The following is a 16543-nucleotide window of genomic DNA, read 5'->3' on the forward strand; positions in this document are numbered from 1 at the left end:
AAAAACAAAGAGTTGCATTCTTGAATTCCCGCGTGCTCTCTGCTTCCTCCTCAGTCTCGCTTTCCCCTTCTAAGAAGGCAAGAGGTGAAGGAAGGTAGTTGGCATTCTCGTAAATGAAATTTGTTTCCTCCTCAATCTCGCTTTTCCCCTTTTAAGAAGGCAAGAGGTAAAGGAAGTTAGCATTCTCGTAGATGAAATTTGTTCCTTTTTTTTATATTTTTGGCAAGTACATGAATTTACAAACTAAAATGAGAATAAGGGCTAAACAAGAACTAAAACAAACTATGTCTCGTTTGATTCATGGAAAAGATTTGATGGGAAATAATTTTTCATGTCTTTTTCATGTTTAGTAATGCTTGAAAAGTAACCAGAAAATACTACTTTATTTTCTTTTCCATATTTGGTTTGCGTAAGAATGTAAACCAAAATTTGTTTAATTTTTCAATTATACACATACGAAATTAAATTAAAAAAAATGCATTTAATGCTATATTGTAATTATAAATTGCTAGCATGGACAAAATAGTCATGCAAAATATGCATTGGACGTTGGCTTATTTTCCCAAATTTTTTCATGAGAAGGGAAAATGAAACCCTAGGGATAGGTGAGTTACAATTTATCCCCTATTTTCTTATGTGACAGGCAACTATTTTCTATAACTGAACTTACCAAACACAGAAAATCAATTGATTTCCTATCTCCAAATCTCCTCTCCCAAACCGAAAAGGAAAACATGCCAAATACATTTAATGTACGAATCAAAATAAGGGATTATCGTATTTGCTTAAAAGGGCAATAAAGGAATAGAACCAGACGCACACAGAAAAAATTTGGTTTTCCACCAAACGCACACGGGTACCTGCCTTTTTCCCAGGCGTTTCAGGAAACGCTTAACTTTCTATAAATATTCTTCGTCAAAATTTACCGCCCCATCTTTCGCATTCTCTGTTTGGCGTTTGTCCTTGTTCGAGCTTGCGGATCCGTCTGTCACTCACAAACCCGAAATTTTAAGAAATTCGATAGCTTCAACAATCAACGCCTCTCAAAACCAGTTTCACCTGAATATTTGGCTCTGGATTTTCTGTCATCTCGTAGGTCAGTCCCGTTCGAATTCACCTCTCGCCGGTTTATTGGAGTTCTTATTCTTTATCCGAATTCTTGTTCTTCTCTGATATTGTCGTTTTCCTGTTCTTTGAATTTTTTTTTTCTGGGCACTTAAAATAGAAAATAAAATGAAATCTGTTATCTGTAGAAGAAAATTGTCAAGCCCCTAATGCATGCATGTTTTGTCAAGGGACGGGCTCCCTCCCTAGCTATCTTTGTTTCCCTTGTACTGCTGTTGGCTGCGGCCTTCATCAATGCAGTGTCCTGTTTGATCAAGAAAAAAACAGAAGAAGAAAATTGTCATGCTGGGGTGGGATTGGATCATGGTCTTCTGGGATGGGATTGATTGAATCATGGCTTTATAGGATGAGTTTGAATCAAGGGTTTATGGGATGGGATTGAATTAACCTGAATTGTGGGTTGACTTAAGTCAACTGAGGTCTTTGTTCTGCATTGACTCAAATCAAAACAGATTGGAAATTATACAAATGCAATGTTGCATGGTGCAATTGACTTTGTTTTTCATGTGAACACAATGACATGTGGATGTATTGATTATGTGAATCTGCACAAGCTATTATAGACTGTTAATTTTGGATACTACTACAGTAATAGTTACCTAAGAATCTTTTTTGTTTTATAGGTAAGTGAGAATGGAAGTTTTGATTGTAGAACAAGGAAGGCTGGGGCAGTATAATGATAACAATATCCGTACACCTAAGAGAAAACGTTCAAATTTCCTGCATCATGGAAAGGAAGAAGGATCCTCAAATGGCAAAAGGATTTCAAAAAAGCGAAGTTCCTCCTCAAATGCGGTAGAAAGTTGTGAAAATGAGTTTTCAATGGATGAATTGGAAGAAGATGAAGAAATTATGTTTTTGATTAAGGCACGAGCGCGGAAAAGGAGAAGTGTTGACTGTGAAGTGATGGGAAGAGGTTCCTCAAAGGATGAAAGAGTAAAATATGAGTTAAGGAATACTACTAGCAAAATTTCATCCTCTTCACCACCATCTTCATCTGGTTCATCATGCACTTCGAAATATACGGAGGTATTATATCTCTATTCATTCATCTCCCCTGGAGTTGTATTTTATTTTATTTATTTAAGAAAATAAATTAGTCTGACAGAAAATTTGTATTTACTTAAAGCAGGATAATAGAGAAGTTTATTTGAAGTGTCATCATTGTATGAAAGAGGAGAAGAAAACCATAGTTTCCTGCTCCAAGTGTAAAAAGAACTCCTATTGCGTCCGCTGTATCAAGCAATGGTATGTATTTTATACAGATTCCAATATTTTTTTTGAATTTGCAATAGTCATTTTAATTGTATCATGGTTTCTTTCTTTTGTTCTTATAGGTATCCTCACATGAAAGTAAAGGAAGTGAAGGACCTTTGCCCATTTTGCCGCAGAAATTGCAACTGTAATGCATGCCTGCACTCAACTGGGGTGATTGAGGTTAGTTTCCCTATTATTACACAGATTGTTTTCTATCCGTTGCTCCCTCTGATAAAATTACCATTGACGTTTCTTTTTTCTTTTGTTGGGAACTTTAGACACCAAAGAGGGATATAAGTGATCGCGAGAGGGCTCAGCATCTGGAGTGTTTGATTTCCAACCTGCTTCCATTTTTAAAGCAAATTTCTCAAGAACAAATTCAAGAGATAGAGATTGAAGCTAATATTCGAGGTACAATATTAAATATTTTCGGCTTTGGTTTCAATTTATTTTGAAGTTTTAGACGCTAACAAAAACTGTTCTGGCAGGACTTTCACCTTCCGAATTTGAAATACCACAGACCCTTTGTTTCAATGATGAGCGTGTCTATTGGTAAGCATCTGTACTTTACTAGACATTAATACAATATGATTGTTTGGTCACTGTCTAAATGTTTCTTTTTATGCTTGGAATAGCAACCATTGTGCAACTTCAATCATTGATCTACATCGAAGCTGCCCAAAATGTTCTTATGAACTTTGTCTAAGTTGTTGCCGAGAAATTCGCCAGGGATGCCTCTTAGACCGTGGAGAAGTGAAATTTCAATATAGGAGTAGGGGTTTTGATTACATCCATGGTGGAGACCCATCACCTGACTGTTGTCCCTTGGAAGCTTCAGAGGACCATATTGAGCCTTTGATTGAGTGGAAGGGAAACGATGATGCTACTGTTACTTGTGCTCCGAAAGAAATGGGTGGCTGTGGTGATTGCATGTTGGATCTTAAGCGAATCCTTCCACCTGACTGGATCTCAAATTTAGGAGTCAAAGCAAAACATTCATTAGAGATTTTCCGAACAGAACATTCTACTTTCAAGCGTGATTGTGCTGAAACAAGAAGGGATACGTTACTAAAAGCAGCTTCTAGAGAGGATTCTCGTGACAACTTCTTATTTTGTCCAGATTCAAGGGACACTCTGAAAGAAGAAGGGCTTTTGCGCTTCAAAGAACATTGGGTTAATGGTGAACCAGTTATTGTCAGAAATGTGCTTGAACAGGCAAATGGATTGAGCTGGGAGCCAATGGTCATGTGGCGTGCTTTAAGTGAAAATATGGATACAGCTAGTACCTCACAGTTTTCAAAAGTAAAGACCATCGATTGCCTGGCGGGTTGTGAGGTGAGGTTCTCTTACCAGTTATTACTCTATGCACTCTTTTAACTTTCTTGCAAAAAAATAAATTATTTGGCATTGCATTTGTTTGAATATCTATAAGTTCCTTTTCAAATCTACTTGTTTTATAGTGTGGTACATCAATCTGATTTCTTATTCGGGTTAACTTTTATATTTTTATTCCATATATTTTCACACTTCATTCATTTGGCACAATCTTGTTCCTGCCTGGACCTGTGGCTTCCAGGAGTTTGGTTTAAAAGTCTTCTGTCTCCCTCCCACACACTTTTTTCTCAAGTTTTTTCTTTTCTCTTTTGACTTGGTTTTCCCTACCCATGCACTTCTAATGCTGATTTGTGAACTTTTTCAGGTGGAAATCAGTACTCGTGAATTTTTTGAAGGATACACTGAAGGGAGAATGTATAGTAATTTATGGCCAGAGATGCTTAAGCTGAAGGATTGGCCCCCTTCTGATAAGTTTGAGGACCTTTTGCCCCGCCATTGTGATGAATTTATCAGTGCCTTGCCATTTCAAGAGTACACGGATCCTAGATCTGGTATTCTCAACCTTGCTGTTAAGTTGCCACCAGGTGTTTTGAAACCAGACATGGGCCCAAAAACATATATTGCTTATGGGCTTATGGAAGAGCTTGGAAGAGGGGACTCTGTAACTAAACTTCATTGCGACATGTCCGATGCAGTATGACTTTAAACTATTACTATCTTTCTATTTATTCTTTCTCATACTGTAATGTCTTTTCCTGGATATTGGTTCACTTTGCAGCGACCCAAAAAAATAGGTTTATGCTGATATTTTGACACATCATTTCAATTTGTGTAGGTGAATATTTTGACACACACATCAGAAGTACAGCTATGTGATGAGCAGCAATCTGCAATTTCAAGGTTGAACAAATTACATAGGGCCCAAGATGAAAGAGAGCTTATGGATTGGATGAATTCTCTCAAGGATGGTGGACAACCTGGTCAACAGACACAGGATAGAGAAGCACTAGAAAACACTCTCTCTCCTGAAATTAACGTAGAATTGAAAGTACCAGAAGATGAAGATGAAGATGAAGATGAGTTAGATGGGCCCACTACATCCGGTTCTTCCTCCACCGAAGTGGCAGAGGAAACTGGTGGTGCTTTGTGGGACATCTTCCGGAGAGAGGATGTTCCTAAATTAGAGGCATACCTTATGAAACATTATAAGGAATTTAGGCACACCTATTGTTCACTAGTTGAACGGGTATGTATCTATCCTCAGTTTTTGTCTAGCCAAATTGTGCTTAAAAGGGTGCTGTATGTATTTATTTATTTTAATGTCCTTATTTTTGTGTGTTCAGGTCATTCATCCAATTCATGACCAATCTTTTTATTTAACATTGGAGCACAAAAAGAAGCTGAAGGAGGAATTTGGTGTTGAACCATGGACGTTTCTACAAAAACTTGGAGAGGCAGTATTTATTCCAGCCGGATGTCCACACCAAGTCAGGAATCTCAAGGTCCTATATCATTAGTTATCTTCACGATTCCTCTTTCCAAAGATTTTGTCTTGTTTAATAGTTCCTCTAAAATATTATGTTTTCATCCTGCAGTCTTGTACAAAAGTAGCAGCCGACTTCGTGTCTCCTGAAAACGTCCACGAGTGCCTCCGTTTGACCGAGGAGTTCAGACAACTTCCGAAGAACCATAGAGCTAGAGAAGACAAACTTGAGGTAACTACTCTGTTTAACTGTAAGCAATTTTGTTTCACTTTATTTCTTCTCCTTAACTTGTTTGGTCATTCATCTTCTTGGTGGAACAGATAAAGAAAATGATACTTTATGCAGTCGACGAAGCCCTTAAAGATTTGGAAGCCTTAGTATCAACTCAAGTTTGAGCGTTAGGAGCTAACTACCCCAACCTGACAAGAATGCAATTGTATTTTCTCATAATACTGATGTTGGCTTATGTAATTTTTTGCTCAGCAACATTTTTGTAAAGTCGAAAAGTTCGTTGGGGTTCGCTTTGCACTCCAAATAAATTGAAGCCAATTATACTTGATTTAAGGCCAACATCTTTACCTTGGATGAACCCATTGTTATTGTCACGGTATAAATGTTTCCAATAGATGTTTGAGCTTAAAGGCAGAAGTAGTAGACCAACTAGTGTTAGATTCCTATCATGAACGTTAGAATCAGATAAAATCAAAGGTAGAATGAAATGAAACTAAGCTAATATCTACGCAACGAAATTAAGCAAAACATATGTATGCATTGTGAGTTAAGGAAAAAGAACTTTTAGTGTTTCGTGAGAACCATATGAAGTGTTTTTTTGTTTTTGTTTTTCGGTACTTATTTTGCTCAGTATTCCAAAATTATGTCTTGATTGAAGAACACCTAATGAAGTTCAACTCCAATGATGTTCAACTCCAATGATTCGATGATCCGAATCGTCTATTTTTAAGTGGATCATTTGTACAAAATAAGTAAATAAATTAGACCTACCAAGGAAAATAGAATAACAAGGTGCTTCCTAGAAACACTAAAATTACCACATTTTTAAATACAAACGATAGTCTAAGCTATAAGGAAAAAATGCTTCTCACATACACTACCAAGGTGTCATAGTGGTTCGAACTAGAATATCACTGTTTTGCAAGTGAATACCATTTTTCACTAGATTAGACCTCATTGAGGAAATAGTTACCACCTTTAATCAAATGATTTGTTTCTTATTCTAGTGATTTTTTTTACTCAAATGATGTTTACATGGATACCTAAAAAAACTGACGATTTGGACAATTAAACTACAATATATAGTGGGTCTTACAAAGACCTCGATCAAATGAAACCACATTTTCATCTGCAAACGTTTCTTCATAGACCTTATTTTTCCATGAAGACTAAAGTGCTTTTTGGGTTAAATGGTTTTTTAACCCTGTAGAAAGCACTTCTATCTATTTTTACCAAAAACTACAAAAATAAATGAGTTTTTTTAATTAACCAAAAATACTTTGGGCTAATATCACTCTCAAATGTAAGTACATCTAAGGGCTTGTTTGTGAGTGATTCTAGATAGACCAGAATTATTTCTGGGAAGAAGCACCCAGTGGCAGAGCCAGGATTTCACATTAGATAAGGAAATGCCCTTCATAAAATAAAACCTGTCTCTCTTCATAATTATCATGAATTTCATATTTTAAATTGATTAAATACTAATTTCATCATCTACACTATTAAAGACTTAAAAATTAGTAATTTATATTCCAACATAAAATAAATAGGAAAAAAAAAGAATTCATAAACCGCAATATTTAGGTACCCAACTCATACATAAAAAATGAGAAAAATAAAATAGAAAGAAAAAGAGAAAGAAACATTAAAACTTTAGGAGTTTTTAGTGCAAATATCATAAACTAACCTGGAAGATGTGAGGGAGATCAAGAAATTTTGGTTAATTTGTGGACAAAAAGAACCTAATATATTATTTTATTTTAAGGTAAATATCCTAAAACTAATCTAATATATTATAATATCATATATCATATATAATATACAAATAGAAGAGATAAAAATGGAGTGGGGCTTGGGACCACACTGGTCCTATGCTGGCTCTACCTTGGAAGCACCTTCTAGATGCTTCTCCAAAAAATCACTAAAAGTGATTATTTGGATAAATGATTCTCCATAAAAGTGATTGTTGGCATATCCATAGGGCTCGTTTCGGAGTGATTCTAAATATACTAGATACACTTTTGAGGAGAAGCATCTCCCATGTGCTTCTTCATGGAATCACTTTTAGTGATTTTAAGTGACTATGGAGAGACTCATTTCATGTGCTTCTCCATAAAATCACTTAAAACCACTTAAAGTGATTATACGGAGAAGTAATTCTCCATAGAAGTGATTATTGACCTATTCAGAATCACTCCCAAACTAGCCCATAATCACTCTCAAACCAGCTCTAAGTTGTTAATGAAAAATCTTACGCAAGTGCTTCTACATGAAGTACTTTTGCTCATAAGCACCTCTCCAAAAAGCAATTTATGACTCGCAAGAAATTTTGAATTGTTCTGCCAAATGCAGTCAGAATTTATCAGGAAGCGCTTTTAGCCATTGCAAAAACACTCTCAAACATGCCCTAAGTAAAATATTATGTCTTATCATTTACAAATAAAAAGGACAAACTCAATCATATATTTTCCAAATTTTCTCAAAACTTTTAAAAACAACTTGCATGCATCACTGACATAAACACCTACACATCTATAAATTTTTGGATGCACACCAGTATATACCTTAATATGGCACAAATCACGATATTAGGGCCCATTTGATAACATGATTAATTGTTTTTTTTTAATATATATTATTTGCATATATATACTTAACTAAATTGGTTAGAGCTGATGTGCCTCATTCTGCACTCGAGTTCGAATCTCCTTTCACATAGTTTATATTATATTAAAAGTAAAAAAAAAAAATACATATATATTATTTGAGATTTTTCTATTAGAAAATGGGTTTGAAAAAAGAAAACGATAAGTAAAAATCTCATTATTTCTTTCTTCTTCCTTTATGTTTTAACATGCATCATAAACAACAGATAATTATAAAATAATAAATAACAAAGTTTAAGAGAAAAATTGCTTCCACAAAAGAAGCTTCTCCTATTGTGCAGGTTCCTTACCCATAATTACTAGCAGCCCATGAATAGCAACCTTTCTCAAACAATGAAAACATCTCTTTAGGCTTTTGGAGATCTCAGGCGCTCCACAAGCAATCCACCATGTTTCAAGGCAATAATTGGCAAACTCTTCTATTAGAAATCAACAATGAATCATTGTGTGGAGTATAGTTTTTTGCTCTACAGATCTTCATATCAGTATGCATGCCTAAGCATACCTTGTTTGAAAGCACCAATTTCTGAAACCAGTCAAGACCAAAAGATGAATTGCTTGAGAGCATTGAAACCTTGAAATGCCAAGAGAACACATCTTGAAAGAAGACCAAACAAAATGGTAGGGTACAAGTCCTTTTTATAGTTAGATCTAGGGTTTCACAGTCTATGTGAAATGACAAATTTGCCCTTACTTTAGAATCCAATTAAAGAAGTTGAATGAATCATGGCCATTCATTAGCTATATATAAATCCAATATTTCAAAAGTCAATCCAAATCCCACGTAAGATTGCCGTGTCCTCAAACAACAAAGTTTTGAACTTTTCTATCAATTGTAATTGTTGTGATAAGGATGCACGATACAATCCTTTCTCCTTCACACACAAAGTCCCAATATTCAAAACTTCTCTAAAAAATTATAATCAATAAGTAATGACAATTAAATCTACCTCTAAAACTTGTAAGAAAGTAAGAGGATTATGAGGAGAAAAAAAATTTGAGTTACAAAAATACCAAAATTTCACCTTACATGTAATACTTTTATTTTTATTATACCAGCAATAGTCTAAACTATCATAAATAACTCTACTCTACAGGATTATGGATTCAAACTTGAGTGCAAGAGGTTGATTGCCTTCACCAACTAGCCTAACCCACATCGTTACACATGACAAAAGTCAGAAACCTACAAGAATTCTATATTGCGGGCTCTATCTCTTAACCGTTTGATCAAATAAGAAATATGACTTCATCTAAAGGCCTTATATAAGGACCTCACTATAAAATGACTCTAGAAACCCAATTACACTGAGCTGGGGTTCATTCATGGTCAATTTGCGAAAATGCTATAATGAGGAGCTTAGAGTGAGGGGGTTGTTTGAGGGGTCCAATCCTACCATAAAAAAAAATTGTAGAAAAATTATTAGACTTAAAACATTTTAAATGAATCCCAAACAACCCCCTCACTCTAAGAGAGTAGTTATATGGCGAGAGTGTCATATATGAACCATAAATGTGGACCTTCATATTAGCCACATAATTCATCTAAATAGTAATTTCGCTTAAGTTTAATGAAATGATCTTGTGATTAAGTTTAATGAAATAATCATATGACTAATATGAAAGTCCACATAAAATGTCTATATATGACACCCTCACTGTAGAATTTCGTTACTCTAAGCTCTTCATTGCAACAGCTCCCGTCAATTTGCCCAATTACAGTGGGCTGTGGTCCATTCTAGTCAATTTACACTGGGTTAGCCCAAAAACCCCCAGACAACTCAACAAAGCAAAACGAGCGCCAATAACAGTTGCAGCACGTTATCTCATCCATTGTTCTCAGCCACTCTCGCTGTTCTCTTCTTCTTCTATTTCAGCTTAATGCGAAATGAGTTCTGGTCACGCGCAACTACATCTCCAGCTTCAGGCACTTCCACCACCTCCCTTACGTTTTGGCTCAGTTCTATTTCCTTCGCACCCAATTCAATCCAAGAGAATCAGAAACAGCAGTTTCTCTTTGAGATTGCACCATAACGGCTCTAAAAGCAGTGTCTTTGGTAGAAAAAGTGGCGTGATAAGAAGCTCAGTGGCTGAAAAATCCAATGGCGCGGCAGAGCCGAAGCCCAAGCAGCAAGTGACGGTGAAGAGGCCCTACCCTTTCCACGAAATCGAGCTCAAATGGCAGCGTTATTGGGAGGAAAATCAAACTTTTCGAACCCCCGATGAAATTGATACCTCCAAGCCCAAATACTATGTCCTTGATATGTTCCCTTATCCCAGGTCTCTCTATTTCTCGCAAACCCTCTGCTTTTCTTTATTTAATTTATTTAGAGTGCTGGGTGATTATGAATGTAAAAAAGGTGAAGGCCCAGTTCTACCAAATCGATTTTGGACTGTTAAATGCTTTCTTTCTTCTTATGGCAATTGTGGTTGTGTAGGAACAGAAGGTCTGAGACTTATATGCTAATTTTTATGGATTTTTGCAGTGGAGCTGGGTTACATGTTGGCCATCCACTTGGATATACCGCCACAGACATTCTCGCTAGGCTTAAACGTATGCAGGGTTACAATGTATTACACCCAATGGGATGGGATGCATTTGGATTGCCAGCAGAGCAATATGCAATCGAGGTGCTTTTTCTACGGCTTAAAACTATTTGAATAACTGCAGCGGATTTGAACAGTTAAATTACTAATTCGGTTGCCTTGTATGTGTTTGACAGACAGGAACTCACCCAAAGATCACAACCTTGAAGAACATTGATCGGTTTCGCTCCCAGGTCATATACTTTTCATTCTTTCGCTGGATGTGTGACAAGTCAGTAAATGAAGAAACTTGGTTAATTGTGACTTAAGATAAACTACAGAACGCTATATATCTATATTGAGCATTATGGTCACGATTCCATGTAAGACCCCTTTAGAAGTTACATTTTAAAATGAACTTGTTGCTTCAATCTAATGGCTGATAGGCTGGTATATCAGGTTATTAGATAGCATAAAGCTGATGAATGAAGGAGGGTTTGTTAGATAACTTAATGCTGATGAATTAAAGGGGGTTGGCCCTGTACATTTCTTCTTTCCTCAAGAGTTGTAAATGCTTGTCAATTTTAGTCATGGTAGCTATCCCTGTTCGAAAATAGCTTTGTTGCTCTCTTGGTTTTGGTGGATTGTATTATTTGTTTTCTATTTGTTGAAATTTTGCAATTGCTTTGCAGCTTAAATCATTGGGATTCTCGTATGACTGGGATCGTGAAATTTCTACAACGGAACCAGAATATTATAGATGGACCCAGTGGATCTTTCTTCAGCTATTAAAGAGAGGATTGGCGTATCAGGTATAAATGTGATAGTGGCTGTAGATAGTTTCCATCAGTTTTCACCATAAAACAGATAGGATACTCAATTTTTGTTGCATTCAGGCTGAAGTGCCAGTTAATTGGTGCCCTGCACTTGGTACTGTCCTGGCAAATGAAGAGGTGGTAGATGGTGTGAGCGAGCGTGGGGGTCATCCAGTTATAAGAAAGGTTTATACCAGCTTTATGTACTTTCATTTTACAAGCCATCTAAGTTATAATCTTCTAGGCTTAATTCCAAATTTCGGATGGTTTTATAATTTTACAGTGTCATTGTTTATTGCCGAGCAGCCAATGAAGCAATGGATGCTCAAGATTACTGCATATGCTGATCGTCTACTTGAAGATTTAGATGACCTTGACTGGCCTGAAAGCATAAAAGAAATGCAAAGAAACTGGATTGGGAGGTCAGAAGGTGCTGAGATGGATTTTCCTATTCTTAGCAGTGATGAACAGGAAAGAGACACAAAGATTACAATCTATACTACCAGACCTGACACCATCTTTGGAGCAACGTAATAATCATACACCATATTCCTGTACTGTTCGTGAATTTATTATGTTAGATTCACTTGTACAGAGAATCTTTGACAGAGCCTCCCTGAATTTATATTAGTTTTTTTGGCTGTTTGCTTCCAGCTATTTAGTTGTGGCACCGGAGCATCCCTTGTTGTCATCGTTAGTATCAACAGCCCAGAGAAAAAGTGTACGTTCAATTGTTTCATCCCCAGTTTTCTCAAAGGTTTCTTATGATGGGTAATTAGAGGGCCAACAATATTCAGGACAGGTGGAGGAGTACACAGATCTTGCTTCAAGAAAGAGTGACCTGGAGAGGACTGAGCTTCAGAAGGAAAAAACCGGGGTCTTCAGTGGTTGCTATGCTAAAAATCCAGTTAGTGGTGAAGCTATCCCTATATGGGTTGCGGACTATGTCCTGGGGAGGTTTGTTTGGCTTATGCTCATTTCCTACATTCTTTACCAGTATTTTTCATTTGGAAGATTCATGCATGCTCGAGTTGTGACATCTACCTTGGTATGATGTGTAAAATGGGAATTGTGTGTGTTGATTATTGCTCCTGTTATGCAAATATGTTTCATTAAATTGCAATATAACTTAACATGTGAGTTTGTTCCTTATGCAGTTATGGAACGGGGGCAATTATGGCTGTACCCGCACACGACACTCGTGACTTAGAGTTTGCATCAAAATTTGACATCCCAATTCGTTGGGTTGTGATGCCGGATGATAAAAATCTCAGTGGTTCTGGAAAGGCCTATTCAGGTGAAGGTACTGTTGTAAATTCTTCAAATTCAACAGTGGGGCTGGACATTAATGGCTTATCCAGCAAAGAAGCTGCTTCTAAAGTCATCGAATGGGCTGATAAAACTGCAAATGGGAAGAAAAAGGTGATTTTTCAGAGCATGGAAGCTTATGTAATTAGAAATTTGGAGTATGCCCACTTGCTCTATGCATATGATATGATCTGTTCTTTCCCTCAAACTTGTCTTTTTCAGGTGAACTATAAGTTGAGGGATTGGCTTTTTGCTCGGCAACGTTATTGGGGGGAACCTATCCCAGTAATTTTTTTGGATGATAATGGTGAGACTGTTCCCCTACTTGAAACTGAACTGCCCCTTACCCTACCAGAACTGGATGATTTTTCTCCCACTGGAACAGGAGAACCACCACTATCAAAATCAGTTTCTTGGGTATGGTTTCCCTCTTCTGTCCTTTCTTTGTTTTGTCTACTGTTTAGTCTGTTTGTGGATGAGTTCATGCAATTTTAGATTTGTGGTTTTATTAGTCTTTGGTGAACTGCTTAACTTTTTCTCGCTAGTATTCCAGATGATTTTGTTGCCCTCTGTATTTATATATGTACACCATTGAAACTTATTTTCAGGTCAAAACCAAGGACCCTTTAACTGGAAAACCTGCTCGACGAGAGACAAGCACCATGCCCCAGTGGGCTGGTTCTTGCTGGTAATCTGTTCAATACCTTCAGTAGTTGATTTTTGTTAGTTAAGGCAGATATGAAATGTTGGAAAGTTTGTTTCAGGTTTTAGATGCTATACCTTTTTTGACCATGTCAGGTACTATTTGAGATTTATGGACCCAAAAAATTCAAAAGAAGTGGTGGCGAAGACAAAAGAAATGTAAGTAAAGTCTTTCTCTGTGCATGCTTCATTTCGCATTCTATTTTCTTCATTAAAATGAAAATAAAAACAGATAGTGATTACAGTTTTGATATTATGTGAATTTCACCTTTTATTCATGTTTTATAAAACTCCTCTTGATCTGCAGGTATTGGAGCCCAGTTGATGTGTATGTTGGCGGTGCTGAACATGCTGTTCTCCATTTACTTTATTCAAGGTTCTGGCACAAGGTCTGTGACTTAAATCTGTCGTGGTGTTCATTTTGAGAAATACAAGTAGGTAGGATTCATCAATATGAAATTGCACATTTTTGTGCAATAGTTACATCTATTGTCATTATGCCCAAGGACTACCTAAAATTAATAATGCAAAGGGTAGTAAAAAGAGAAGAAAAAAGAACGCTTGACTGGATTCGTTGTCCAATATTCATTCTCATGTTTTTTAACTAATTCTTTGGACATTTTTATTTCAGGTTCTTTATGACATTGGCATTGTGTCCACCAAAGAACCATTCAAGTGTGTCATAAACCAGGGAATTATTCTTGGCGAAGTAAGAAAAGTTGTTTTGTATACTGAAGAGTAATTTTTGCCAACACATGTTTCTAATACTTTGCTCTGCAGGTTCAATATATTGCTTACAAGGACTCTGATGGGAATTTTATCTCTGCAGACTCTGGAACATCAGTTGAATATCATCAAGAACTAATACCAGAGGAAAAGGTATGCTTCTTGGATCCCTCTGGATAGTTTTTTCTTCTATATTGGTTCCGTTTTGATAGGGTTAATGGAAGAAAGAACCTTTAGTTTGGTATTCCGTATTCCTCTTCTGCTTTTTATTTTCTCTTGACATAATTTTTCCTTCTGTAGGTCATGAAATCTGGGGATTCTTTCGTAATGAAAGACAATCCAAACGTTTGTCTGATTGCACGTTCTCATAAAATGAGTAAAAGCAGGGGAAATGTAGTCAATCCTGATGATGTTGTTTCTGAATACGGGGCAGATTCTCTACGTTTATATGAAATGTTCATGGGGCCACTTAGGTAGTTTTTTTTATTGCAATTTTATCTTATTAACTGTTCTGTTTGGCCTATCTTTCCACTAATGTGTCCACACTGTCTAGCGATATCTTTGCATTTCTAAGGAATTAAATTATTTCGACAAAAGATTTACTCTATTATTAAATAATCTTTGTTGTTACTAAATTTTGCTTCTAGAGATTCAAAAACCTGGAATACGAGTGGTATTGAAGGTGTCCATCGATTTTTGGGAAGAACCTGGAGGCTAATTGTTGGTTCACCATTATCAGATGGTACATTCAAGGATGGAACATTAGTGACTGATGAGGATCCTACTTTGGAGCAACTTCGTTCTCTCCATAAATGCATTGCGAAGGTCAGATCTCAAATTCTGGGACTTTGTCTTCTATAAGTTATATTCCCTATTTTTTCCTTACTTGTCTGTTTCTATCAGTTGTGTTGTTAGAAGGCAACTTGTTTCTTTACTTGAGAATTTGTTAAGTTGAACTGCAGTTTGAAGGCTTCATAAGCCACCATGTATTCTTGATGTCATAATCTGACATGGATAGCGGTCATCGTTTGAAACACATAATAGATGAACAGAATGAATCATGAAAACTTACGTTAGAATGACTCTGTCCAAAAAGCAGAAGCATGCACCTTTATGTCAGTTTAAAGTGTGCACCTTTTAACCAATGAATTCTTCTTCGTTTCTTTTCATTTCCCCCCACAATTGCAGGTAACAGAGGAAATAGAAGCAACAAGATTCAACACTGGAATATCCGCAATGATGGAGTTCCTTAATGTGGCTTATAAGGTCCTTGAAGCCATTTGAAACACATATGTATCATCTTTTGGAGATTGTTAAGCATGACACATTAACTGAGTAATTGTTTCATTTATCTTTCAGTGGAAAAAACATCCAAGATTGATTATTGAAGCATTTGTTTTGTTGCTATCACCGTATGCACCTCATATGGCTGAGGAACTTTGGTTTCGCTTGGGACACTCCAAATCATTGGCATATGAGCCTTTTCCTAAGGTGTGAATTCCTCTCTCTAACATATCATCACTGAGTACTATGGTGTCATAACCATAATGATAACTAAGGAAAGGATTCTCTTTCTTGTTTCCAAACTTAAGGAACGCTGATTGGTAGATGGTGACCACTTCTTGATTTCTTCCTATGAGCAGGCGGACCCTGCGTTTTTGAAGGAATCTACTATTGTCCTACCTGTTCAGATCAATGGCAAGACAAGGGGTACAATCCAGGTTGAAGAGACCTGTTCAGAGGAGAATGCTTTCCAACTGGCATCAAAAGATGAGAAACTCTCCAAATATCTGAATGGGAAGGTGATTAAAAAGAGGATTTTTGTCCCTGGAAAGATCCTGAATGTTATCCTGGACCTTCAAAACGTCAAGGCGACAGTCCGATAATCCCTTCATTCCCATTTTGGCATTGATGAGGTCTGGTCTGATGACTCCATAAAGAAACAGCTCCGACTTTATTTGCCTTGTTTACCAATGAAAATCATGCAAGTAAGCGGAAGAATTATATGCCAATCATGGAGACAGAAGAAGAGTAACCCGCAAACCACAGTTATGATCAGAAAAAGGGGTGGGTCTGGTTTCAAAGTCTACACCTCTCTGTATGCCACTTGTATTGGTATGAGAATGGTATATTGGGGATCATTTTCTTCAATATTGTATATACATTGATGATGTTCTTGTAATGTAAAGCTGGTGATTTATAATAATTCATAAATATAGTTTGATTCTGTCACGATTTGGTAGCTCAACGGTGAACAAACCAACAAGCATTTGAGTTTTTGACTCGGACTTCTCCCCACCCATCTGATTGATTAGTCGTGACGATAAAATACGAATGCAAGTCGAATATGTGGTGGTTGAGCTTGAGG

General features: G+C 36.6%; 2 protein-coding genes and 1 long non-coding RNA gene across 4 annotated transcripts; 2 read left to right on the plus strand and 1 right to left on the minus strand.

Annotated features, from left to right (window-relative positions):
- The first annotated feature begins 830 nt into the window (after positions 1-830).
- LOC117623937 (lysine-specific demethylase JMJ25-like) lies at positions 831-5790 on the plus strand. 2 transcript variants are annotated; one of them, XM_034354985.1, is made up of 12 exons: positions 831-1096; positions 1749-2154; positions 2255-2373; positions 2463-2562; positions 2661-2793; positions 2871-2934; positions 3018-3717; positions 4082-4411; positions 4553-4963; positions 5061-5219; positions 5313-5432; positions 5522-5790. In XM_034354985.1, the coding sequence occupies exons 2-12, from the start codon at positions 1759-1761 to the stop codon at positions 5594-5596; spliced, it is 2607 nt and encodes an 868-aa protein (XP_034210876.1). In that variant the 5' UTR covers positions 831-1096; positions 1749-1758; the 3' UTR covers positions 5597-5790. The 2 variants fall into 2 exon arrangements, with proteins under 2 accessions (XP_034210876.1, XP_034210877.1); XM_034354986.1 differs by having other exon boundaries at positions 2258-2373.
- LOC117623940 lies at positions 4525-8693 on the minus strand. Its single transcript, XR_004585258.1, has 2 exons — positions 8389-8693; positions 4525-5861 (listed from the first exon to the last, which is right to left on the minus strand). It is a non-coding gene; the product is annotated as an uncharacterized LOC117623940 (long non-coding RNA).
- A 1157-nt stretch (positions 8694-9850) lies between these two features.
- Positions 9851-16410, plus strand: LOC117623941 (leucine--tRNA ligase, chloroplastic/mitochondrial). The gene is made up of 20 exons (XM_034354988.1): positions 9851-10378; positions 10585-10729; positions 10822-10878; positions 11317-11436; positions 11521-11625; positions 11746-11969; positions 12094-12160; positions 12242-12396; positions 12597-12861; positions 12970-13164; positions 13356-13435; positions 13546-13608; positions 13757-13838; positions 14081-14158; positions 14230-14328; positions 14476-14648; positions 14823-15000; positions 15364-15441; positions 15535-15666; positions 15819-16410. Exons 1-20 carry the CDS (start codon positions 9987-9989, stop codon positions 16059-16061), a joined length of 2931 nt encoding a protein of 976 aa, XP_034210879.1. The 5' UTR covers positions 9851-9986; the 3' UTR covers positions 16062-16410.
- Positions 16411-16543: the final 133 nt, after the last annotated feature.

This window comes from Prunus dulcis, chromosome 4, assembly GCF_902201215.1.
Source record: "Prunus dulcis chromosome 4, ALMONDv2, whole genome shotgun sequence".
Lineage (NCBI taxonomy): Eukaryota > Viridiplantae > Streptophyta > Magnoliopsida > Rosales > Rosaceae > Prunus > Prunus dulcis.